This window comes from Trichosurus vulpecula, chromosome 4 (assembly GCF_011100635.1).
Source record: "Trichosurus vulpecula isolate mTriVul1 chromosome 4, mTriVul1.pri, whole genome shotgun sequence".
NCBI lineage: Eukaryota > Metazoa > Chordata > Mammalia > Diprotodontia > Phalangeridae > Trichosurus > Trichosurus vulpecula.
This window is the reverse complement of record NC_050576.1, coordinates 224,715,585-224,742,779: the sequence shown is the minus strand read 5'-3', so window position 1 is coordinate 224,742,779 and position 27,195 is coordinate 224,715,585. Positions and strand designations below refer to the sequence as shown.

The 27,195-nt window shown below is 38.5% G+C and overlaps 1 protein-coding gene across 5 annotated transcripts; it reads left to right on the top strand.

The window, feature by feature from the left end:
• Positions 1-2,171: 2,171 nt before the first annotated feature.
• LOC118846282 (myosin-2) lies at positions 2,172-26,348 on the top strand. 5 transcript variants are annotated; one of them, XM_036754637.1, is made up of 39 exons: positions 2,172-2,375; positions 2,471-2,614; positions 4,642-4,798; positions 6,961-6,988; positions 7,076-7,184; positions 7,285-7,377; positions 8,001-8,064; positions 8,218-8,316; positions 8,587-8,690; positions 10,576-10,714; positions 10,957-11,075; positions 11,168-11,317; positions 12,301-12,471; positions 12,601-12,910; positions 13,854-13,867; positions 13,952-14,005; positions 15,104-15,191; positions 15,272-15,389; positions 16,842-16,965; positions 17,045-17,181; positions 17,306-17,561; positions 17,973-18,215; positions 18,346-18,522; positions 18,622-18,767; positions 18,847-18,937; positions 19,027-19,416; positions 19,939-20,065; positions 20,305-20,423; positions 20,536-20,732; positions 21,418-21,601; positions 21,690-21,855; positions 21,952-22,076; positions 22,260-22,568; positions 22,663-22,866; positions 24,268-24,393; positions 24,482-24,652; positions 24,742-24,846; positions 25,170-25,265; positions 26,196-26,348. In XM_036754637.1, exons 1-39 carry the CDS (start codon positions 2,172-2,174, stop codon positions 26,346-26,348), a joined length of 5,811 nt encoding a protein of 1,936 aa, XP_036610532.1. The 5 variants fall into 5 exon arrangements, with proteins under 5 accessions (XP_036610532.1, XP_036610530.1, XP_036610529.1 ...); XM_036754635.1 differs by lacking the exon at positions 13,854-13,867 and adding an exon at positions 13,578-13,585 and having other exon boundaries at positions 13,931-14,005; XM_036754634.1 differs by lacking the exon at positions 13,854-13,867 and having other exon boundaries at positions 12,601-12,900; positions 13,931-14,005.
• The last annotated feature ends 847 nt before the right edge of the window (positions 26,349-27,195 follow it).

Below are 27,195 nucleotides of genomic sequence, written 5' to 3'. Positions count from 1 at the left end.
AATTCTATTTACTTATTCCAGTGAATGGAAGAAGACACTAGAAAATCCCCAAAGTACCTTCCAGATTTAAAATTTTATGATCTTATGATCCTGAGTGAGTTTCCCCTGGAGATGTGTGACTGATAAGTTTTTGTAGTGCATGGTACACTCATTAATCATAACGAACTATTATAACTTTCTCAAATAATTCCAAAGAAGAGGATATTTGACAGTTTCAAGCAATTTTGTTGTAGAAATAATGTGGTAGCATTCTCCCTCAAAAGACTAGTGCTTGAATTTCAGCTTTAATCACTTACCAGTTCTGTATTATTAAGAAGCCCATTCACTGAGTCAGTCTTCTCAATGACAAAAGGAAGATAGTACAAGTTGTAATACCTAACTTAGAATGTTGTTTTGAGGATCAAAGCAGATAGATATGTAAAGTATTTTGTAATCGGGAGGTGCCATTTAATGTAAGCAATCTTTATTACTTGAAAGCCAAAACAAGCTTTGGGAATAGACTGATCTCAGTTCGAATACTGCCTGACTCTGACACAGACTAGTTGTGTGACTTTGGACAAGTTACTTAAAATCTCAGTGTCCAGGTAACTTTCTAGATATAAACATTTTAGAATCATTATTGATTTGCATTGGTAAAGGGAATCTCTTCATGAGAAAACTCTCTACAATGATGAAATTATAGTTCTGGGACAAAAAAAAAGTTGGCATTAAGAGAGTTTAAGTGGTTTGCCTAAAATCCGGCAGTACAAGTTAGTTTTCCTGATCGGAAAGCTAGTTTTTGACGAATAAACTGTGTGAGGGATTAGGGGCATCCTAGCCTAAGCCAGTGGCTCAACAGATAGAGTAGGCCTGCAATCAGGAATACCTAAGTTCAAATTCAGCCTCAGACACTTTCTAGCTGTATGACCCCGGGCAAATAACTTAACCTCCAATTATCTGACAAAATGGATCCACTGGAGAAGGAAATGGAACAGCCCTGCAGTATCTTTGCCAAGAAAACCCCGAATGGGGTCACGGCACAACTGAAACAACCAAACACCAACAAAGCCCTATGACATCCTCAAATCATGGAAGTCTGAGGCAAACCCTAGAAATAAAGGAGAAAAGCAGGGAGGGCAGGTCAATATCACGCATTGCAAAAATGAGTAACTGAGACCCAAAATGGTTAAGTAATTTTCCCATGGACAGATAGTAAGTGACAGACTGGAGATTTGAATACAGGACCTCTGGCTCTAAATTTAATGTTCTTTTCTCTTGAAGAAAGAAGACCTGAGAATAACCACTTGCAAGCTCTATGTTCTTGGGAAAGTTCCTACACCCTTTTGTATTTTCATTTCTAAACAAGTCACTTACGCAATCAGTGCCCTAGAACCAGATGAGATCTAAGGTTCCTTCTAGCACTTCCATCTTGTGGAAGGCAGAGTTTGAAGACCCACTGTGAATAGACCATAAGTTAAAAATAAAAAGCATGGATATAGAGGAATTCTCTGCCAAGGAGAGATGTATTCAAAATAATTTTTTTGTGGAGGGGATAGGGAAACTTTCTAGGAGAGGCAGCAGTATCAATCTGTAATATCTTTTGCTGGTAGAGAAGTTTAAATACTCTTTACTCATCAGAACTAGGTACATACAGAGGAAGTAATATGTTTCTCAAAGAATAAGGCATGACTAGCCATTTTTCCTCCTGTGGCAAGAAGCACTAAATATACTCCCAATTCAGTTGAGCTGGGATGGTGGAAAGAGAAACCAAAGGACACTACATGTTTTGCTAGGAAGATCTTCCTTAGGGGATGTGAGAAGTAGAGAAAGGCAGGTCATGTCAAGGAAGAATTCACCTGAGATACAATTGTTTCTATGTTGTTGAAGGACTACAAAAACTGTTAGCATCCTCTAAATTTCTGTATCTTTGGGTAAGGCCCTGGTTGTCGTGTCCTAATAATAGTTCTGCTCACAGGGCAGATGGGAAGGTAAATCATGAAACATGAAAATTTGAGTTATCTTAATTTTTTCAGTACTTAGAACAACATAGTTGACTATAATTCCCCAGAAAATATTAAGCACAAACAAAATTAGTGCATGAATGAAAGAATGTGTATGATCATGCAAATCCTAAATGATGGCTTTTATAAAATCTTCTTTCTGTTAAGCCTCGTGGCTAACCTACCGTAGCCATGAGTTCAGACAATGAAATGGCCGTTTTTGGGGAAGCAGCCCCTTACTTACGAAAGTCTGAAAGGGAGCGTATTGAGGCTCAGAACAAGCCTTTTGATGCCAAGACATCAGTCTTTGCTGTGGAACCTAAGGAATCTTTTGTAAAAAGCACCATCCAAAGCCGAGAAGGAGGAAAAGTGACCGTAAAAACAGAAGGTGGAGCAGTAAGTAAAAATCTTACCACACTGAATTCACATTCAATTTATTCTTTCTTCTAATCCGTATGAACTTGTGCCTTTCTTACGTTTTTACTTTCCAGACACTAACAGTGCGGGAAGATCAAATCTTCCCCATGAACCCTCCCAAATATGACAAGATTGAGGACATGGCCATGATGACTCACTTGCATGAGCCTGCCGTCCTGTATAACCTCAAAGAGCGTTATGCAGCCTGGATGATCTATGTGAGTGTATCTCAAAGTATCTGTGATTTAGAACACATGCTGTCTTATCCCCAATTCTAAATTCATTCATGTGACCTTCTAAATAAAGTTCAGAGGCCCCACTATAGCTCTCAAGAAGTTAAGTAGCCTATAATTAGAACTGTATGTGGTAAGTTTTAAATAATGGACCCTAAGGAATAATTAAGAAAAGAGTTGGGGGCAGTTAGGTGGCGCAGTGAGTAGAGCACCAGCCCTGGAGTCAGGAGGACCAGAGTTCAAATCCGGCCACAGACAATTGACACACTTACTAGCTGCGTGCCCTTGGGCAAGTCACTTAGCTCCAATTGCCCTGCCTTCCCCACTACAAAAAAAGAAAAGAGTCAGCATCTGAGGATGAAACTTAAACCCAATGATCCCCAAATGGGATAATGTTTAAATAATCTCTCAAAATTATAATTCAGTTTCCGATGGCTTTTGGAAGCCCATAACACCACCCTTAGCCTGACCACCACCTCCCCATGACTGTCTCATTAGCTAAAAGCAAGAAAGTTTCCTCCAGTTTTTTACAGATCACATGAATGGGCATTTGAGTAGCTCCTAATTGCTGACTGAATTAAATATGGAAATCATTTGAGGATTTTTTTCCATTTCTAATTAGGGAAACTCAGTGCTTACATATGTTTGTCAGAGTGTTGGATAAAAGCATATATGACGTGCTTATCAAATTTGCACAGGACAGAGCTAAGATCAATAGATGACTTGTTGGCAAACAGCGAAGAGTCAAAAGATCCCAGCAGCTAGAGCACTGAGCTGAATTAATATGATATAATTCAATAGGGACAAATCTTATATGGGTTTTAAAATTCAACTTCAAGAATACAAGATGTGGTAGGTGTACCTTGACAGCAGATCGACTGGAAAACATCTGGTATTTTAGTGGACTATGAGTGTAAAATGAATCAATAATATTAGATGAAAACCAAAAAGAGAGGTATAATGTCCAGTACTAGAGAGTAGATAATCTTACTGTACACACAATCCTAATGAAATACCATCTGGGGTTTTGCATTTATTTCTGGTGAAACATTTTAGGAAGAACATTGATTAACTGGAGAGCATTCAGAGATGAATAGTCAGAATGGTGACTGCATATAATGCATACACACCTGAGGACTAGCTAAAGGCAGAGGATGTACTTAGCCTAGAGAAATGATGGTTTATGGCCGAGTATGAGACCTGTCTTCTAGTGTTGGAAAGGTTATCATGTGAAAGAGGGATTAAATTTATTCCGTTGGACCCCAGAGGGCAAAAACAAGGAGTAATGAACCAATAGAAATGTCAAAAAAGGAAAATTTAGACTTAATGTTAGGGAAAAAACATACTAGTGGTGTTATTTAAAAGTGGAATGGGCTGAGAGGTAATGGAGGTTTTTAAGCTAAGGTTTGAGACCATCAAAGGAATTCTTGTTCTGTTAGATCATGGGCTTAGAGATGGAATAGAACAGACTTTTGAGGACATCTAGTCCAGCTCCCTCATTTTTAAAATGGCAGTAGGTAGCAAGTAACAGAGCTGAAGTTCCATGTCCACCTTTTCAAAATCCAGGGCCCTCTCTACTGAGTGCCCCACATGTGTGGGTTGGGCTGGATGACATCTGAGAGCCTTTCCAACTTTGAGAGTCTGTAATTCTGTGATTTCTAGGGGCAAAGGGGAGAAGCTACGCTCTATGTATGATGCTTCTACTAAAAGGTATACCCCATTCATTGCCTAAAGCAGAGCATCGATTCTTTTAAGTTTAAGACTTGCAGAGTTCCAAAGGAACTCAAAAGATCTCAGTTTTTAGCAGAAACTATCAATGAGCAAATATAAACTTTATTTAAGGTATGGTGCTATTAAAGATATAACTTTTAAAACATGTTCTTTACTCTGTTTGCAAATGATATGGTGAAGATATTCATGCCTTGTAAGTAAAACTCCCCTTTTAAAGTGTTTTCTTTCCCTTTCATTTAATTAATATCGATAAGACTATTGTCTCTTCCTTCTTCATACAGACCTATTCAGGCCTCTTCTGTGTCACTGTCAATCCCTACAAGTGGCTGCCAGTGTACAACCCAGAGGTGGTGACTGCCTACAGGGGCAAAAAGCGTCAAGAGGCTCCTCCCCACATCTTCTCCATCTCTGATAATGCCTATCAGTTCATGTTAACTGGTGAGTGGGTACTGATCTAGAACAGAACCAAGGCTAAGTGCTTAGACATAAAACATACCTATGAGGGCATAGAAACTGAAGCAGTAAATTATGAGGCAATATATTTGCAGTAAAGGTCAGCTAGGTGGCACAGTGGAGAGAGCACCAGGTCTGCAGTCAGGAGGCGTCATCTTCCTCAGTTCAAATCTGGCCTCAGACACTTACTAGCTATGTGACCCTAGACATGTCACTTACCTCTGCTTGCCTCAGTTTCCTCATCTGTAAAATAAGCTGGAGAAGAAAATGGCAAGCCACTCCAGTGTCTTTGCCAAGAAAACCCCAAATGGGGCAATGAAGAGTCAGGCATAACTGAAAAACAACTGAACAGCAACAAATATTTGCTGTAAAACATACAAGCCCCCATGATTAAGAGAACTTCACTTGGATTACTGCCCTAATGCTTAAAGTACCTGGAATTAAACTTGTTAATTTGCTAGAATAGAAACAGCCCATCTAGATTTAGAAAATCTGAGTTAGAGCCTAAGCTCAAAGGCTGTAGTTGTTTGGCCCCGAACACATAATTTTTAAATCTCAGTTTCCTAATGTGGAAATTATACTCTTATGTTATTACCACTTATACTCTCTCTCATATGGGACTCATAAATAACACTCCCTGTAAACCTTAAAACACCATTAACACAATACCTAACACATAGTAGATGCTTAATAAATATTTGTTTATTAATTGAAATGGGATTGGCTATTAAAAACAATTCAAAAACATACTTGAAATCTAACTCCTTCATTTCAATTCTACCAGAAATCAAACACCTAAAATTAAATTTGTCCTTTTGAAAAGTTAAGATAACAGGAATTTTTGACAAGACCACATGACTCTTCCATTCAAGGAAAACTTCACTCTACCTCTATTACTTGGGGGGTGGGGGTGAGGTGGTAATATAAACTTCTTAGCCTGAAATTTAAAAATCTGCTTCTGGCCTACCTGCCAGGTTATTGCACATGACTCCTTTCCTTTATTTTATTTTAAGTGTTTCTTTATTTTATTTTTAATTTATGGAATAAAACAGAACTGCAAATCTATTATGTGCAACTTACTATTCCTTTTAAATACATTATAAAGTTATCATTATTCTCCTTCACACATTTTATGTTCCAGACAAACTTGTTATTCTCCAAAAACAACTCTCTAGCCACTGTTTCTGTGCCTTTGCATGAGTTATTCTCCACACCCAGAATAGACTCCCTCTTCACCTCCCTCTCATAGAATCTCCTCTCTTCCTTCAAGTCTCAGCTCATGGACTATTCCTGGTCACCCCAGTGCTGTGCTTTTACCCACAGGTTATTACATATACCTATACCTTGTATCTCCAATTAGAATGTGAGCTCCTTGAAAGATAGGGACTGTTTTTGGTTTGTTTTATTTTGTTTTTTCTTTGCCTCCCTGGTGTCTCCTAATACGTATCTAGCAGTCTGGTAGGAACTAACTAGATGCCTGTTGGATTGGAAGAAAGCAAAGAAATAATAATCAGTCAGTTTGACATAAGGAACCCCAAGCATTAATTGAATTTGATACTGACATTATCACAGGTTTTAAAATAATTAATTAAATTTTAATCATTTCAAATAAGAAATAATTTACATTATTAGTTAACAATTAATATAGTAATTATTTTATTAATTACATTAATGTAACTTATTAGTACCTTTTAAAATCAGAGCTAATATTTCAATGAAAGAAATACTTTTAAATGACCTACTCACAAGGTGTTGTGCTGGGTGCCAGTGATATGAAGATTAAAATGAAAAGGCTCTTGCCGTCAAGTAGCTCACATTTTATCAGATCAGTGGTTGAATGAAACCTAAAACTATGTTCTTCACTATCACCATTTACATCTCGTCAATAATGACGTGATGTAGCAGAGATCATGGCACAATCAACAGGTTACATGACTAGTAAACACATCCCCTGCTGCAAGGTGCCTCTTATTGTCTACCTCCTCTTAAACATGTAGTTTCATGAGAGGAAGAAGACCACAAAAGTTCTTTATGAGCTGTAATTCAGTGATTTTTTTAAAGGACACAGGAGACTTTAAAGTAGGAAATATGCCACTTTATTTTCAAAGTGAAGTTTATTTAAAGTGGCTTTGTTTTCTCTTTCACAGATCGGGAGAACCAGTCAATCTTGATCACGTATGTAGATATCATGCTGGGGGTTGATCACTGAGTTGCTTTAAATTGTTTGAGAGTCTGACCATTTCTCTTCTATGGATTTGGCAGGGGAGAATCCGGTGCTGGAAAGACTGTCAACACCAAGCGTGTGATTCAGTACTTTGCAACAATTGCAGTGACTGGGGAGAAGAAGAAGGAAGATACCGGAAAGATGCAGGTGGGGCTGTGAACCAAATCAGAGTCAAGTTTCTGCTGGTGCTCCTTGGTGCTTGTGTGGAGTCCCTGATGTGAGGACGAGTTTGTTGTTGTTGTTTTAGGGGACACTGGAAGATCAAATCATCAGTGCCAACCCCCTCTTAGAAGCTTTTGGCAATGCCAAGACCGTGAGGAATGACAACTCTTCTCGCTTTGTAAGTCTCTTTGGGAACACGAATGAGCCCTATAAATGTGAGCTCTGTGACTATACTACCTGGCACCTTGCATCACTATGGTTCTTAGTGACATAAATACATTCCTTCTGCTTCTAATGATGGAACAGCATAGCTGATGGGAGTTACTAGCCTGATATTAACATGGGCCAACAAGTAAAAGTTTGTTCTCGGTTTTACCCCTGGCTTGCTATATGCCCTTCATGATGTAACAATATTTAATGTTGTTGTTATTAAGTCCTGACTCAACTCTTTGAGACTCCATGGACCATACTTTCCGGGAGATTTTTTTGGCAAAGATACTGGAGTGGTTTTGAGGTTAAGTGACTTGCCTAAGGTCACACAGCTAGTAAGTGTCTGAGGTGGGATTTGAACTCAGGTCTTGACTCTAAACCCGATGCTCTATCCACTGAACCATCTAGCTGCCTCCTTACCACACTTTATATCTGTGTTTAAATACAAACCTTTCAAAGGGGGATACTCAGATCTTTCCTACAATATGATGGTATTTGTGGAAGTGATTGCATGTATAATTTAGGGTGTTGAGCTGCTCAGAGATGAAAGCAACATAAAGACAAGGTCATATTATTCTTTTTCCTTTCCAGGGTAAGTTCATTAGGATCCACTTCAATACCACAGGGAAACTGGCTTCAGCAGACATTGAAACATGTAAGTGACCAAGTTCTGCCAATCCTGAAGTGATTTCCAAGTATACCCTTCAAAATTTTTTGCATTTGCTATGTCTATGATTTTTTGTTTGAAAATTAAGCTTTGTATCTCACTTTTAAATTTTGACTAATTACAATTTACCTATCTCCCCAGACCTGCTAGAGAAGTCAAGAGTTACCTTCCAGCTAAAGGCTGAAAGAAGCTACCACATTTTTTATCAGATTACGTCAAACAAGAAACCAGAACTAATTGGTAAGACATTTCATAATTCCCTTCATTAAATGAAGTAACAGAATTGATGAACTTGTTTAGAACAAAGGCCTGTCTAGCTCAAGAGTCAGTCCCTTCAGTAGAGAGTGGTGGAGAAGGAGTAATCTTCTTACCTCAACCTCAATGTGTTTGGGTTGTTTTCTCAGCCATTCTTATTTTTCATTAATCACTTATTGTGGCTCTGGTTATATCAATTGTGTATATATGTTGGATTTTTTATGAGAAGGATGATCCTGTCAATTCTATCACCAGAAATGCTTCTGATTACCACCAACCCATATGATTATCCATTTATCAGTCAAGGAGAGATCGCTGTTGCCAGCATTAACGACCAAGAGGAGCTGATGGCGACTGATGTAAGTATTTAAGAACCTAAGTAACTCCATACTGGGTGAGATCCCTAGCCCACCAGATTTAGTATTCTTTCTCTGACCATAACAGCAAGAGACGACTCAAGCACGAGTATTTCTGTCCTTCTTGTTGTCAACCTCAAAAGGTTGAGGAAAACATCACCTCCCTCAAAAATAAAAATATCCTAATTTCCCTTAATAACCTGTTAGGGTTCTATCATCCTTGCATTTATCTAAACTCCTTTGTGAAAATCCTTGTTTTCCCATCTGCACCCCTTCTTTAGTAATGGAATGTGTGCTGCAATGGAAATAGTATTGTTTTTAATAATAAGTTATTTGGATTACTGAGTCTTAGCTCAACATGTCTGAGTTTAATTTCTCTACACCTTTGAGGGTGCAGCCCTTTGACTGAATGCAAACTTCACAGAACAAATCAGTTTGGATTCAGAAGGCTGCACTTGAGGACCTCGAGGGCCACATGTGGCCTCGAGGCCACAGGTTCCCCACACCGGCTGCTAAACCAATTCACAGCTCCACTAACAGTCCCTATTTTTCTGCAGCTCCACCCACAGTTGTCATTTCATTTTTTGGTCATCTTTGCCAATCTGATGGGTACGAGGTGGAACTTCAGAACTCTAATTTGCATTTCTCTAACTATTAGTGATTTAGAGCACTTGGATTTCTTCTTTTGAAAACTGCCTGTTCTATCCTTTGGCCATTTATCTATTGGAGAACAGCTCTTGTAATAAATTTTAAGCAATTTTTTCATTTGTGTAAAAACTTTCAAATCTTCTTTAACAACAGCAACAAAAAATTATCCCTTTAAGCTTTTGCGATCCTTTCTGTCCCTTGCTGGTCATGAACATTTCTCCTCTCCATATATCTGAAAGATAATTTTTTCCCTACTTCAAATTTTTTACAATGTGACCTTTTCTACCTAAGTTATGTATCCATTTGGATCTTTTCTTGGTATACAGTGCAAGGGGTTGTTCTCTACTTTACTTTTGCCAGCCTACTTTCCAGCTTTCCCAGCAATTTTTATTGAATAATGAATGAACCCTTACCCCAGTAGTTGGTGCCATAGGGTTTATTAAATAGAGTGTTGCTGTTTTTATTTGCTTCTGTGTGCTGCGCTCCTAATTTGTTTTGTATCAATTGACATTTTTATTTTTTTAACCAGTATCAAACAGTTTTTGATTACTGTTTTGTAGAACAGTCTGAGATCTTATACTGCAGGTCTTCTTCCTTTCCACTTTATTTCATCATTCCTCCTGAGATTCTTAACTTTTGGTTCCTCCAGATTAATTGTGTCCTATTTTTCTATTTACCTAAAGCAATCCTTTGATAATTTGACTAAATAAGTTAATTAGAGAGCACAGTCATTTTTATTATACTGTCTCAACCTATAGCTCCATAAGGTTCTACGCCCACAAGAATCATCAGCTGATGTTAAACAGTTAAACTGCTTATGATAAGCCACATAGCCATGTGGTCCTTGTATGACTGATGTTTTTTCAGATTAGGCTTGTTTTCAAAGCTTTTTCAACTAAATACAAACTGCCAGAGTATATGCTCTGCTGGTATAGCCTTTGATAACTCAAGTTCACTTCTATGCCATGATGAGGCACTAGATTACAGTTGTCATCAAAGAAGCCTTAATTATCATTCTTATTTTTATGTTATACATTCTATAAAGCATCATATTGTCTTACTGTCTTAAGTCTATTTCTTTGTATGTGGTTAAGGGATGACCTCTAGCTCAATCACACTGGCATATAATTAATGTGTCTGTATCTACCCCTTGTCAGGTTAACTTGAAAAATAAAATAAACTAACAGCAGTATTAATTCAGATTCTAATCTTACATCTACCTCATTGATTCTATTGACAGAGTGCAATTGATATTTTGGGCTTCACACCTGATGAAAAGGTAGCCATTTACAAGCTCACAGGGGCTGTCATGCATTATGGGAACTTGAAATTCAAACAAAAGCAGCGAGAGGAACAAGCTGAGCCAGATGGCACCGAAGGTATTCGCTGATTCCTCTTAAGTCGCTTGATTACATAACTGAAATCAAATCTGGTTCTTCTCTCCTATGACCCTTGAGGTTAAGGAGAATCACCATGGTATAGTAGGTGCTAATCTTCATTGGTATATATAGGTATAGATATACATACAAATATATGTGTGTATGTATGTGCATACATGTATATGTATACACATGCGCATACATACATGTATGTAATTTTTCCTCTCATTTTGTCCCCACAGTTGCTGACAAAGCTGCCTATCTCCAGAATCTGAATTCTGCAGACCTGCTCAAAGCATTGTGCTTTCCTAGGGTGAAAGTTGGCAATGAATATGTAACCAAAGGCCAGACTGTAGAGCAAGTACGTGCCTGACTTAAGTTAATTACAAATGATTTGAGCATCCTTTGCATTTTTTCTGATAACTACAGGAATTACATTTTTTCTACTTTAAGGTGACTAATGCTGTTGGTGCTCTGGCTAAAGCTATGTATGAGAAGATGTTCCTGTGGATGGTCACTCGCATCAACCAGCAGCTGGATACCAAACAGCCCAGACAGTACTTCATTGGAGTCCTGGACATTGCTGGCTTTGAGATCTTTGATGTGAGTTATCAGTGAGTTGGCAGAGGGGAAATATATGGCCATAGATTCAGAAACAGAGGCCATCTGTGCCTTTCTCTTGTGATTTCTCCCATTATGACTTAAAAGAGAATGATTAGATAATTTCAAGTAGTGCTATATTTTACAAGTTCCTATATGTTCAGAAGCAAGCTTAGTAATGCTTGGTGGGGTATTGTAATAGGATCTGAAACTCTCAATGCAAGATATGGTTGACATTTAAAAAAAAACATCCAAGTATACTTGTAAAAGACAGGACATCCCAGAATGGATACTGGAGAAATACGTAAATAGGGAGGTAAGGACTAAGACTCAATAGGGTAATTTTGAGGTCAAAGGTCAGACCTACAACAATTTGTGTAGCTGCACTATTGCTAAAGCATAGAAAAAAGAAAACTGATTTCTGCTTAGTGAAGATGTGCTTGGCACTGTGGACCTTCATAACAATTCAATTGAATTGAATTCAGTGAACATTTCTTATTATGTGCCAAGCACTTTCTAGTCACAGGCAATACGGTGAAAAACATGAAATAGCCTCTGTCCAAAAGGAGTCTGTCGATGGCCTAAAACTAAGTGTTTTCTCCCTTTGATCTCCTTTTGTACCACTCTGCTAGTCACTGCAGAAGTGAAAGGGGGATACACAAGATGGAAGCCCATTTTAAAGTTTTTCTTTGTTTCATTGGTTAGCATGACCAAAAAAGTTTTATCACCTTGTGGCCAGCCTACTGTCCACCTCCAGTGCACTGTTCACAGTATCATGTAATACCTGTTACATGATACTGCTTCTCATGTAAAAAGAGGTCTGAAATTACCAGCTCTGAGTTCAAATTCTGATTTGCACATTTAAAAAACTATAAAAACCTTGGGCAAGTTACTTTACCTTCACGGGCCTCAGTTTCCTCTTCTATGAAATGTGGGCCTAGAACTAGAAAATTTCAGCTTCAAATCTTATGTTTCTCTCTATTCAGTTCAACAGCCTGGAGCAGCTGTGCATCAACTTCACCAATGAGAAACTGCAACAGTTTTTCAACCACCACATGTTCGTGCTGGAGCAGGAGGAGTACAAGAAGGAAGGCATTGAGTGGACGTTCATTGACTTTGGGATGGACCTGGCTGCCTGCATTGAGCTCATTGAGAAGGTGTGTTTGGATTTTTAGACTTTAAAAATAACTCATGAAAAATTCCATGGTTGAATTTCATTTCAATTTTATGGTCAGGATAAAACCTATATTCCACATAATCATAGTGTACCTATGTCTTCCTTCCAGCCAATGGGCATCTTCTCCATCCTTGAAGAAGAGTGTATGTTCCCCAAGGCAACAGACACTTCTTTCAAGAACAAGCTGTATGAGCAGCATCTTGGAAAGTCTAGCAACTTCCAGAAACCCAAAGTTGTCAAAGGGAAGGCTGAGGCCCACTTCTCTCTGATCCACTATGCTGGTACTGTGGACTACAACATTGTCGGCTGGCTTGACAAGAATAAGGACCCCCTTAATGAGACTGTAGTTGGGCTATACCAGAAATCCTCAATGAAAACTCTAGCTCACCTCTTCTCTGCGACACAGACAGCTGATGCAGGTAATTCTTGAAAGATAGTGCTTACTCATTACTACAAACTGGAGGTGGTACTTTTCTTCTGGTGACTTCATCTAGGCTCTGGAGGTACACAGAGCAACTAGTTGTTCTTTTAGGCCTGTGGTTAATAGTTTCTCTTCTAATGACCTATTCATGATCTTTTCCAACATTGATATCACCGTGGTGCTACATAGACATGAGAAAACATAAAATTTTCCACAGGTGGCATGTTCTCATTTGATATGTTTTATTCTGTGGTCCCAATAGCAAAATCCCTGCTAATAAGGCCAAGAGGACACTTTGGAATCACCTTCATCCCCATTTCTACCACTTTACTTTACTTTGATGAGTGCCAAAAAGCTCCTAAGGTTTTAGCATATATGGACAAATGCACACCAGTATATATATTTAGGTCCCTTCAAGCTCCACATTTCTAAAATCTTTTGTTTTTTTCCAACTCCATGCTTTCTGAATCTTGGGCAATGGAAGATGGCAGTCTAGCCAAGTCAAAAGCAAACACTTGCTTCTCAGTACTGACCTCCATCAGCAGCTTTTTAGAGAAATGTTTCCACAATTTTTCCTCTTTTTGGTATAGGACTATGAGTTCATTAAAGTGGGAAGTTCCTGGTATTGTAACACCCTCCACCAATGTGATCACCAACTCCCTCAGAGGCTATGGTCTTGGAGAGTTACCTGAAGGAATAAGTTGTATCAGAGGAAAGACATGAATTTTTGTTCTTCTGACTCCTGATTTTTTTCATTTCCTCTATCCATTATACCACATTTGCTCTCTACAGTTTTACTAAGTATACATAATAGCATATTTAGCAGGGGCATAGAGATATACTAAAATTTAGTTGTGTATTTTTAGTGAGACAAAATTCTAACTCTGAAGAAAGAGAGAGAAGGACCAGTAGTAGTCTCAAAGCAATTCATTTGCTTTGAGAAAGGAGTAAAGGGGTAACAGGAACATGGATGACTCAAAACTGTATTTAAATCTCATACTTTGTCTTTTCTTCAGAGGGTGGTGGTGGAGGTGCCAAGAAAGGTTCTAAGAAGAAGGGTTCTTCTTTCCAGACAGTATCAGCTCTTTTCAGGGTAAGGCAGGAAATCAATTTGAGATTTCTTCATACCTGGTACTAGGTACCAGCACTAAACACTAATCTGATACCTGATTTTTAAAAAATAAATCCCCAAACTACTTAGATAAGGTCTAACCTTAATCAATAAGAGATACCCTTCCTTCCCCTTCCCCTTTCCACTGTAAATCTCTGGCTTTACCTCAGGATGAAGGACTTTAAATTGCCTAGAATCATTCTCATTCTTCATGTTGTGCTAGAGAAAGAAGCCATGTTGTTTTTCAGAAGGCTTTCTAACATGTTACATTCAACAATTTCATTTAAACAAGCAACGATGCAAGGTCAGGATCAAAAAGAAACCATAGAGACTAATGAATATAAAGCAGGCAGCCTAAAAGAAACTTAAAGTAAGTCTGCCTCTCCTTGGTGCTCATAATTTTTAATTATCTCTGGTCATTTTGCTCATCCTGTAGATAATCTGGAAGTCAGTCCACATAGTAAGGAAATCCACATTTGTCAGGAGACCTTGGGTATTCCCTGCTGGTAGATGCAAATCTTTTCTTAGAGGGATATGAAATTTGATAGAATGAAAAGTAAATGTGTAACAAGGGAATGGAGGAGAAGAGAGAGTGCAAAGTCAGTGACTAAAAAAATGCAAGTTTTCAAATGAGTCTTGAAAATTCTACTTAAGATTGATTTGTATAGGTGCTTCCTGTCAGGATAAAAAGAGAAATCTGTTCTGTGGGGAAAATCGTAGCTTCTGGAAAGATTATTTCCTTCAAAGCTTGGCTCAAGTCCCATCTTATATGTGATGCTTTTCTTGATCCTTCCAGCTAATAGTGCCTCTCTCAAACACTATTGTAAATGACATTGTACAGTATTCATTTTTTATATACATACATGTATACATATTGTGTCTCCTGATAGACTGTAAGTTCCTTGCATGCAGGGACTACTTTTATCTGGCCCAGCAGTAGGCACTAAATAAATGCTTGTGAATTGATTTTAAAATGACATTACTCTGGCATTCCAATAAAATTTTTGATAAAGTTTCACAAGTATCAGTCCTTTGTATTAGGTTCACATTTTTAATGAGTCCTTTCATGTGGTCTCCTAGGAGAATTTAAACAAGCTGATGACCAACCTGAGGAGTACTCACCCTCATTTTGTACGGTGTATCATTCCCAATGAAACTAAAACTCCTGGTAAGATATTCTCAGATTAAAATACACAATAAACTCTTTATTTTGTAATATGGTAGCCACATACATTTTGGATGTTTCAGGTGCCATGGAACACGAACTTGTCCTGCACCAGCTGAGGTGTAATGGGGTGCTAGAAGGCATCAGAATCTGCCGGAAAGGATTCCCAAGCCGAATCCTGTATGCTGACTTCAAACAGAGGTCAGCTCCTCTATATTGTTTTTGTTTGCTTGGTTTTTTTTTTTTTTGCTAGAGTTTATATAACATTTTAAGGTTTGCAAAGTTCTATACATATATTATCTCATTGTGTCCTCACAATAATCCTCTTTTGAGGATTTTGGTCTTTGGTTTAATATAATCTTATAAATATTTCTGAATTCTTTACAGCTCATTGTAAAAGAAAAAGGCAAAAATAATATCATGATCTTTAAAATAGCTTTAAAAAGTTAAAGTCCAACTTTTTAAACACTTTGTAGAATTTGCATTGGACTCAGTGATGTATAATTAGGCAATTAAACAACCAAACAACAGATATTTATTGAGTACCTGATATGTGCAAGTTTTGTGGGGCCTACAAAGAAGCAGAAGACATAGTTCTTGCCTTCATGAAACTTACAGTCTTATCATTAATTACAAGTATACACATGGAACGGTAATTAATTATACAAGGCACAAAATGGCACCTATTAAATTAGTGCTACAGATAATAAGTGCCATAGGCACTTAGATTGGAATGGTCTGGGAAGAATTAATGGAGGAAATGAGATTTAAATTGGGCCTTCAAGGATCTCTAACATTGGTGTAGGTGAAGGGAGATAGAGTAGGATCTTCAGGGGTGGGAAGGGTCAGCCCAAACTGGGGAGTAGGATGGGGAATATGAGCACAAAGAGGGAAAATCAGATTGAATGGCATGGAGGTTTCATGGAGAGCAGAGATGTAAAATATACTTAAAACTACTGGAGTGGGCCCAAACTGGATTAAAATGCAACGGAGATATATTTTTAAAATAAACAAAAATGCAGTAGAACACAGCTAATATTATATATGTGATTTCCTGAGTCAATGTGCAGTGATCCTTATGTGTGGTTTAGTGGCCCCTGTTTCTGCTGGAGTTTGACAACCACTGATGTAGAGGAGCAGTGGGAGATGAAGCCAGAAAACCAGGCTGAGGAAACTTCATAAGGAGTCTTAAATGCCAGATAGGATAACCAAGAAAAAATGTCCAGGAGGAAGGTGGAAGTCTAAAGTCACAGACTGGCAGAAAAGTTGAGACTAGAGATAAAGATTTGGGAGTTCCTTATGAATAGATGATTACATGTTATCAGTCATTTTAATCTTAGTAAGAATGACCATAAGGTCCTTTCCTGAAAGCAAGTTTGATAGAGCAAGATGGCAAGGAAGAGATCATGAAGGCATTTGAAAGTGGGAAGGGGAAGGCATTAATTTGGGGGAGAAAAAGAACAAGTCTTGGGATGGCCCTTTGGGGCTAGAGCTAGATCAATCATCCTGATAAATAAAGTTGTCCCATTTCACTAAGAACAGATATAGTAGTATAGGAAAATGCATTGTTTCTTCATTGACTATTTTATTTTTAGTTACCATCAACTGATGATCAGAAAGGTCACTTATATGACATTTATTCTATCTCAATAGATACAAAGTTTTAAATGCAAGTGCTATTCCTGAAGGACAGTTCATTGACAGCAAGAAGGCTTCTGAGAAACTTCTGGGATCTATTGATATTGATCACACCCAATATAAATTTGGCCACACAAAGGTAATGACCCTACCCAAGCCTGTCCCACTTGTACTTCTTATAGGATGAAGCAATGATCTGTAATCTCTCCCCTATGCAGGTCTTCTTCAAAGCTGGTCTTCTGGGTCTCCTAGAAGAGATGAGAGATGATAAGTTAGCCCAGATTATTACCCGAACTCAAGCTAGGGCCCGGGGTTTCTTAGCGAGAGTAGAGTACCAGAAGATGGTAGAAAGAAGGTATGAATCCAATTAGAGTAAGACTTCAAAATTGTTTCATTGAGACCATAAAGTTATCTTGTCACAAAGTTTATTTTAGTTACTTACATAACTTTTAATGAGCATTAATTTAATATGTCAATAGGGAATCCATTTTCTGCATCCAATACAACATTCGAGCCTTTATGAATGTCAAGCACTGGCCTTGGATGAAGCTGTTTTTTAAGATCAAGCCTCTGCTCAAGAGTGCTGAGACTGAAAAGGAGATGGCCACCATGAAGGAAGAATTTCAGAAAACAAAAGATGAACTTGCCAAATCTGAAGCTAAAAGGAAAGAACTGGAAGAAAAAATGGTGTCCTTGCTGAAAGAGAAAAATGATCTGCAACTCCAAGTCCAGTCTGTAAGTAATATGTGCTGTTTCTCTCTTCGATGGTCATAGAGTACTTGGTTGGGTTTCTCATTTATTTGCCCCATTATCGACCTTACATTAAATCTATCTTGGCAAATGTCATTCCCATTCCCTGATAGAATATAGGCCTTACCTTCAGCACAAAGCTGTGCTTAGGACACAGTAGGACCTCGAAATACTTGTTGAATTGAATCTCTCCCTAAGGCAAACCTGGAACCCTGCCTCTCACACTGCATGTCCTACATAAATACGGGTTGAATGATCAAATGAATGACCTACATTGGCTTTTGGTTGCTTAGTATATCAAGTCCAATCTCTTCCATCTTTCTTTCAAGGCCTCCTATTGTCCGGCCTTAATTTTCTTCTTTGCTTTTCTAATTTTGGCTTTCCTTCTTATTCAAGGAAGCTGAAAGTTTGGCTGATGCAGAGGAAAGATGTGACCAGTTAATCAAAACCAAAATCCAACTTGAGGCTAAAATCAAAGAGGTGACCGAAAGGGCTGAGGATGAGGAGGAGATCAATGCTGAACTGACAGCCAAGAAAAGGAAACTGGAAGATGAGTGTTCAGAGCTCAAGAAAGACATTGATGATCTTGAGTTGACACTGGCAAAGGTGGAAAAGGAGAAACATGCTACTGAGAATAAGGTATGAATCTCACCGTAAAGAAATGGGATACAAGAGATCTAGGAAAGCATACGGCTATATGTGATACAGCATAAATATAGTACTTAGCAAACAATTATATATTTAATGAAAATAATTTTCACTTATAAAGGTGAAAAACCTCACAGAGGAGATGGCAGGGCTGGATGAAACCATTGCTAAGCTCACCAAAGAGAAGAAAGCCCTCCAAGAGGCCCACCAGCAGACCCTGGATGACCTTCAGGCAGAAGAGGACAAAGTGAATACACTGACCAAAGCTAAAATCAAGCTGGAACAGCAAGTGGATGATGTAAGCTTGAAATTATAAAGGAGATTCAGTTCTTTTATGACAGTAAAATGGAAACTGTATTCTTCCCAAAAGATCATTTATGGTATTGTTAACTTTTAGCTTGAAGGGTCCCTGGAGCAAGAAAAGAAACTTCGCATGGACCTAGAGAGAGCAAAGAGAAAACTTGAAGGTGACCTGAAGTTGGCCCAAGAATCAATCATGGATCTTGAAAATGAGAAACAACAGCTGGATGAAAAATTTAAAAAGTAAGTAGAGGACAGTTATTTGTGAAATTAACTGTAAATATTGGTGAATACTAACATGTCTCCTTCTCCTTTAAAAAAGGAAAGAGTTTGAAATCAGCAACCTGCAAAGCAAAATTGAAGATGAACAAGTTCTAGGGGTTCAGTTGCAGAAGAAGATCAAGGAGTTGCAGGTAAAGTCATCACTTCTCCGGATTCCATCTCTCAGAGAATCAGCCACTGACACGAAGGGGCTGATGGGTCTGTTTTCCCCTATTGCCAGGCCCGCATTGAAGAACTGGAGGAGGAAATCGAGGCAGAACGCGCCTCTCGGGCTAAAGCTGAGAAGCAGCGATCTGACCTCTCTAGGGAACTCGAGGAGATCAGCGAGCGCCTGGAAGAAGCTGGCGGGGCCACTTCAGCTCAGATTGAGATGAACAAGAAGCGAGAGGCTGAATTCCAGAAGATGCGCAGGGACCTTGAAGAGGCCACCCTGCAGCATGAAGCCACAGCGGCCACTCTGCGGAAGAAGCACGCAGACAGTGTAGCTGAGCTCGGGGAACAAATCGACAACCTGCAGAGGGTCAAGCAGAAACTGGAGAAGGAGAAGAGTGAAATGAAGATGGAGATCGACGATCTTGCCAGCAATGTAGAAACTATTTCTAAAGCCAAGGTACTATGAATTGTAAGAATAACTGGATTTCAAAACTGTATTATGTAGGAGTGATGAAATATCTGTACAGGGCTTGTAATGTGTCATTCTTGTATTACTCTTACGCAGGTTGAAGTAAGAAACAATCTTAGTTCTTTCTTTAAACATCTCTGCTACTTAGGAGATGGGGTAATTTCCAGGCAGGTTTGGATAACATGTTAATACAAATCGATGTGCCTGTTGTCTCCACTGATTACCTTCCTGAGGGCAGGGATTATTTCATTTTTGATTTTGTATCCCTGGTACTTAGCACAATGCCCAGCACATGGTAGTTACTTGGTAAATGCGTGAGAATAGATCCATGCTCTGAACTAATTACAAAATTTTCAAAATGTGCTTTCACAAAGTTCAAGATGGGGAAAAGAAACATTCTCCTCTGATATCATTCTTGATTCTATTTCAAAGGTATCTATATATAAGTAAATAACTCTGAAATCACACTTTAAAATGTTATATTTTTCATGTATTCCTTTATACTTGTAGGGGAACTTTGAAAAAATGTGCCGCACCCTGGAGGATCAAGTCAGTGAGCTTAAATCAAAGGAAGAGGAACAGCAGCGCCTGATCAATGACTTGACGACTCAGAGAGGGCGCTTACAGACTGAGTCTGGTAAGTTCCTTTTCTCGCGTGTGTTAATGATAATAAATTTGCAGTTTCCTCTGCAATCATATATCTAGTTATCTATATATATACATATATATATATATAATTCCCAACATAACTCTTAAAAACACACAAAATGGATTTCCAAGACTGTTTTTCCTTTAAGTACTATTGGTAATTTTCTCTTTGTGCATATATGTGCATGTGCATATGTACACATCTACATATGTGTGTATGCACTACAGGTGAATATTCACGTCAACTGGATGAAAAAGATGCTTTAGTTTCTCAGTTGTCAAGAGGAAAACAAGCATTCACACAGCAGATTGAGGAATTAAAAAGGCAACTTGAAGAAGAGACCAAGGTATTGCAAAACTTTTTCTCTGACTTCATGATAAAATTTACTCTCGGTCTCACATTCTTTAGGGTTTTCTTGCCTTGTATATCACAAAATTAATTCAGATATCTGCCTGTAGGCCAAAAGTGCACTAGCCCATGCCCTTCAGTCATCCCGCCATGACTGTGACTTGTTAAGGGAACAATATGAAGAGGAACAAGAATCCAAGGCTGAGCTACAGAGGGCACTGTCCAAGGCCAACACCGAGGTTGCTCAATGGAGAACCAAATATGAGACAGATGCCATTCAGCGAACAGAGGAACTGGAAGAGGCCAAGTATGTGCAATGATCTTTTAGAGTAGAGAAAAACTATACATATTAAATGGAAGAGAAATAAATGAATTCTAAATAGATCGATTCTAGGTAGATTCTACAAGAGCTAAAAGCATTCATGCATTAGATTGCAGCTGAATGAACATTAATAGGTAAATCAATAAACCTTATAGGTCCAATATTCGGTCCAATGAGAGGAACTGCCTTATAATTAGGTTCCTTTTGGCATATGTACATATATATGTATACATGTCCATATATACATATGTATGTAGTAACATATATGACACATCATGGACTCCTTTCAAAGGCATATGTGAGTATATATTTGGCGGGGGAGTCCTACTACACTGAGGAATCCTGAATGGTTACCTACTTGCCTGGGGTAATACATTCAATAGTTGTTGGATCCAGGGTTTGAACCCAGATTTTCCTATTGAAGATATTTATCCATGTCAACACACTACATCTCTCTCTCTACATATATACATACATACATATGTGTGTGTGTGTGTGTATTATGTGGACACATATGCCTACCCTTCAGGGAGTTCAAGATGTTCACCTTATGCCAAATTCTACTTGTATTTCATAATGACCAATATTTTAATGAAGTTCCAACACGCTTCTCTTTGATTATTACTCTTGTTTAAGTTATTCATTTTGTGAAACATATGTAATCCTTCAGGAAGAAACTGGCCCAGCGTCTACAGGATGCTGAGGAACATGTAGAAGCTGTGAATGCCAAATGTGCTTCTCTTGAAAAGACCAAACAACGGCTGCAGAATGAAGTGGAGGACCTGATGCTTGACGTGGAGAGGACGAATGCAGCCTGTGCAGCTCTGGATAAAAAGCAAAGGAATTTTGATAAGGTATCCCATGCAACAGTTTATGATATTTAAGTCTTTAACTTCTTTTCATTACTTTATTTGCAGTAGACTAACTGTGTTTGTTCTTCAGGTCTTGGCAGAATGGAAACAGAAGTACGAGGAAACTCATGCTGAGTTAGAAGCTTCCCAGAAGGAGTCTCGCTCCCTCAGCACAGAACTGTTCAAGATGAAGAATGCCTATGAGGAATCATTGGACCAGCTAGAAACCCTGAAGCGAGAGAACAAGAATTTGCAGCGTGAGTCCCCTTCACTTGTTGACTAACAGTGACTTGGAAGACCCTCCCATTTTTCCTCTTGTCTCACTCAATCTCCACCTACCTATCTACTCACAGAGGAGATTTCTGACCTGACTGAGCAGATCGCTGAGGGAGGCAAACGTATCCATGAGCTGGAGAAAATAAAGAAACAGACTGAGCAAGAAAAGAGTGAACTTCAGGCTGCTTTGGAAGAAGCTGAGGTACATACAGATTGTGGACTGATACATTCAGGAAGGAGTTGGGCTTGACTCTTGGTGGTTATGGAGTGACCTAAAGAAATATACAGAATAAAAATGGAGAATAATGGTTCCTTGGGAGCTCAGGTTATTAGAACATAGAGTTCTTTCATTCTGTTACTTACTGGATTGTTGTCTTTCATTAAGGCATCTCTGGAACATGAAGAGGGGAAAATCCTGCGCATCCAACTTGAGTTGAATCAAGTTAAGTCTGAAATTGACAGGAAAATCGCTGAAAAAGATGAAGAAATTGATCAGCTGAAAAGAAACCACATCCGTGTTGTAGAGTCGATGCAGAGCACCCTAGATGCTGAGATCAGAAGCAGGAATGATGCTATAAGGTTAAAGAAGAAGATGGAGGGAGATCTGAATGAAATGGAAATCCAGCTGAATCATGCCAACAGAATGGCTGCAGAGGCCCTGAGGAACTACAGAAATACCCAAACAATACTTAAGGTAAATGGAGCCAGCCTTTTAGCTGTCCCTGAACAGCTGGTTGAGCTGAACCCTGAGAACACAATGTATAGTGGTCTTTGTTTGCTGTACCCAGGATACCCAGATCCACCTGGATGATGCTCTCCGAGGCCAGGAGGACCTGAAAGAGCAGCTGGCAATGGTGGAGCGCAGAGCCAACCTGTTGCAGGCTGAGATTGAGGAGCTGCGGGCAACTCTGGAACAGACTGAGAGGAGCAGGAAGATAGCGGAACAAGAGCTTCTGGATGCCAGTGAGCGTGTGCAGCTCCTACACACCCAGGTGAGCCCAATTACAACAAAGTCTGTATTGGGAGAATGGAAAAAAGGAAAAGTCCAAATCAGATCCTGCTTAAATATATGCTGGTACTTCATAAAAACTCTATTAAAAAGTTTCTATGAAGCAATAAGTTAAAAAAATTAGCTTTATAATAATAAGATAACAAGCACTTTTATGTACTTTAATGTTTCTAGGCACCTTACATTTTACCTCACATAACCCCCACAACAACCCTGTGATGTAGGTGTTATTATTATCCCATTTTATGTATGAGGAAACTGAGGCTGAGAGAGGTTAAATGACTCACCATGTCACATATCTAGTAGTTATATGAGGCAAGATTCAAACTCAATTCCTCCCCAAATAGAAGTCTAATATTGTATTTATAGCCCCACCTAGCTACATTATTAGTGTACAATATCCAAGTACGTGAAGGCTATCTCCACTTGGATGTCCTTCAAGTATCTGAAATTTAGCTTGTTTAAATCAAGACTCATTCTCTTCACCTACATTTGCATCTGTTCTTTTCGACCTCCTCATTTTTATTAAAGACATCACCATCTTTCCAGTCACTTTGGCTCAACATCTTGGTGTTATCTTTCCTCTGTTTCATACCTGTCAAAGTCACATCCATCCTCCAAAGCCTACTTCAAATCCCCCTCTTTCTTAAAGCCTTTCCTGTTTTCCTTTCATTGAATGTGATCCCTTCTTCCTCTCTACCCATTTAGCATTTTGTAACATCCACTATTACACTTATACTATTCAACATTGTCTTATACTCTACTAGAATATAAATCCTATGATGAGATTCCTTCTTTTCCATACCACATAGTAGCCTAGTATTGTGCTTAATAAAGCAGTCACACCATAAATATTTATTGAATTAAATTGAATTTCCACTATGGATGTCACCTTTAATTCTTAAGAATTGACTGTACAAACAGTATTGGGCATTATAACATAATGACTTTAGGCATATAGTCTCTGAGAGGTATTGTGCTTTAATAAAGCAGTCACGCCATAAATATTTATTGAATTAAATTGAATTCTCACTATGAATGCCATCTTTAACGCTTAAGAATTGACTGTACAAATAATATTGGGCATGATAACATAATAATTTTAGGCATATAGTCTCCAAGAGGCAGCATGGCACAGCGAATAGATGGCTAGCCTTGGAGTCAGGAAGACCAGTCTCTGACACTCTCAATACCACCAGGCAACACTTTAAGTTGTAGCTGATCTATTAATTTGCATGAGTATAGGGAGTTTCCCCTTGAAGTTCTTCCCACTGATGAAATCACAGGTCTGCATCTCTTCCCTCCCCTCCACCCAAAGATTATGATTCCCTGTACTTATTTGGGCAAGGAGAAAAATGGCCATTTGTTTTTATCTTTTACCCAGAACACCAGCTTGATCAACACCAAGAAGAAGCTGGAAACAGACATTACTCAGATCCAGGGTGAGATGGAAGACATGATTCAGGAAGCCCGGAATGCAGAAGAGAAGGCCAAGAAGGCCATCACTGATGTGAGCAGAAAGCACATCCGTTTCCCTCCTTGATCTGTTTATATGACTACCTGACATTTATAGTTGTCTTGGTTTACTTGCTAACCAGGCAGCCATGATGGCTGAGGAGCTGAAGAAGGAACAGGACACCAGCGCCCACCTGGAGCGGATGAAGAAGAACATGGAGCAGACCGTGAAGGACTTGCAGCTCCGCCTGGATGAAGCTGAGCAGCTGGCCCTGAAAGGAGGAAAGAAGCAGATCCAGAAACTGGAGGCCAGAGTAACTATCCCAAATCTTTGCACTGCCTGTCTTGTCCTACTCAGTGTTTACAGCAAAGATTTTAAAACAAATCTAATACTTTGTTTTAGGTTCGTGAGCTTGAAGGGGAGGTTGAAAGTGAACAGAAACGTAATGTTGACACTGTGAAGAGTCTACGCAAACATGAGAGGAGAGTGAAGGAGCTCACTTACCAGGTAAGGGGAACAGCTTATCCAGGGTAACCACCTGAAAAAAGCAAAAATAAATGAGATATGGTGAACAGGGGATTTGGAGTTAGGATTTAGGTTCAAATTTTCCCTCTATCATTTACCACTTATATGATCTTATACAATTAACTCTCTGGTCATTAATTTCCTCATTGATTAAATGAGAGATTAGACTGGATGTCCCCTAAGATCTCTTCTAGTCCTATATTTGTGATCTCTTCTAATATCTTTATCAAGTTAATGTTGCTATCAGCGAACAAATAGTGATCGCATGTTTTTAATTAGTCCCTACCTATCTACAATTTTTTCAGACTGAAGAAGATCGTAAGAATATTCTCAGGCTTCAGGACTTAGTGGATAAACTCCAGGCAAAAGTGAAATCTTACAAGAGACAAGCTGAGGAGGCTGTAAGTATCTTTGCTACATGATGGAAATGCTTGTTTTATTTCATAAATTAAAAATAAAAGAAATAAAAATGTTTAAAAAGAAAGTAGAAAAGATAATTTTTCAGGTCTAGATTCATGCCATTAATGGCGTCCTGTGTATGTGCCCCCAAAGTCTAAGTGTTAACATACCAGTTTTTAAAATCCTTCATAATACTGTCTTTAAAAATAAAAAAATCCAATAATTTCTTTCCATTTCTCAAATATTCCCACGTAAGCTCCAAAGTAAGTGAAACTTCTTTCTTCCAGGAAGAGCCTGGGTGATCTTTGTTATACATTAAAAGATTTGGGATAACAGTGCTGACTCTTGGGTCAAAGGGCTTGAGTTCAAACTTTGTCTCTGATTTTTAGTACTTGTGTAACCTTGGGAAAATCACTTAACCTCCCCAGGCTTTAGTTTCTTCATCTGTGAAATGAAGGGGCTAAACTAGATGACTTCTATCTCTAGTTCTATGACCCTAAAATATACCTGATGCCACTAAAACTCCCCATTGGTTTAAGAGTACTTGTGTCTTGCAAAGTGGCAGAATATAGTCACTGCTGCCTAATTGTGGAAATACAACATATGAGAAGTGATCATAAGTAAGTTACCACCTTCATAGTCTGAAGAGCTTAGAAAGTTAAATTTTGTTTTCTCTTAGTTTCTTGGGTAAGTTATTTTCTGTTATGCTTAGGTATTTTGGTAACAAAAGTAGGTATGGAAAATTTTATGAAAAACAAAACCTCAAATTACAAGGTTAATTCTAATGATAAGAAAACATCTTCAGAATTGGTCACATCACTATTAAAGTTTCCACTTATTTATTTTAAAGGGTCAGAAAATGTTAGGGCCTTTCCCACCTAGACCCAGAAACATGGGTCCTTTGTTACTGACAGATCCTTTCCTTTCCTTAGGAGGAACAGTCCAACACAAACCTCTCCAAATTCCGCAAACTCCAGCATGAACTGGAGGAGGCTGAGGAGCGGGCTGACATTGCCGAGTCTCAGGTCAACAAACTGCGGGTAAAGAGCAGGGAGGTTCACACGAAGATTGTAAGTGAAGAGTAGTAGTGGCCTGGTGCTGCAAGGTGGCTGAAGAAGTACACATAATGTGAAATTCTTCATCACTTTACTCTGTAATTATTGTTGACCGTGACTTTCATGTTTAGGAAATAAAAATTGTAGAATGTTTTGCAAAGAAAATACCTTAGACTGGACTTTACTTTTTTTAAAATTATTTGTCCTGAATTGTCCTGAATTTGTCCTAAAAATTTGTTCTATCATAACATTAAACAATCTGCTGCTGATTAAGAAATACAATATCCATTTTAGTGCCAATTATGACAAATTAACAAGAGCAAGAATTTAATAGACTGAAAGATGTGACTGACTGACCTGAAACCCTAGTGTGATTTTTTTTTACTTCTCTTCATCTTTTTCTCACATAATTCAATTTAGCTGATAAACTCACTGGGGCTTCCCACCATGGATATCTAGGACTCCAAATCTACATACAGTCTGGCCCTAGTTATGTGCACACAGAGGCTGATCTATACCCTTTGTTCACAATGATTCTCTCTTCTCTTTATAAGTTTCATCAAGTATGCATACCCAAGGCATTCTCATTTGGATAATAAACAGTTTTAATTAAACATTGGCTGCATGGCCACCATTACTATCCAGATACTACTACCCAGCCTCACTGCAGTATCTAGGATCTGTCTACTCCCAGAGCAGAGAATCAAGCAGTAAGGTAGCTTAGATACTAATGAATGTCAACTGCAACTATTAAAAATCCACCCTAAACTCTACTAAACAGAAGTTTACTACAGTAAGGTAATATGGGAGTACTAATTAAACCTGGATCTACATTACTGAGTGATGTTTTTAGAGAAAAGAAGATTTTAAGATGAGC

Bases quoted from the DNA above. Each gene is read 5' to 3' on its own strand.
- LOC118846282 (XM_036754635.1), top strand. From the start codon at position 2,172: ATGAGTTCAGACAATGAAATGGCCGTTTTTGGGGAAGCAGCCCCTTAC. The intron at 11,076-11,167 runs GTACGTGCCTGA...TTCTACTTTAAG, and splicing joins AAGGCCAGACTGTAGAGCAA to GTGACTAATGCTGTTGGTGC. The intron at 11,318-12,300 runs GTGAGTTATCAG...CTCTCTATTCAG, and splicing joins CTGGCTTTGAGATCTTTGAT to TTCAACAGCCTGGAGCAGCT.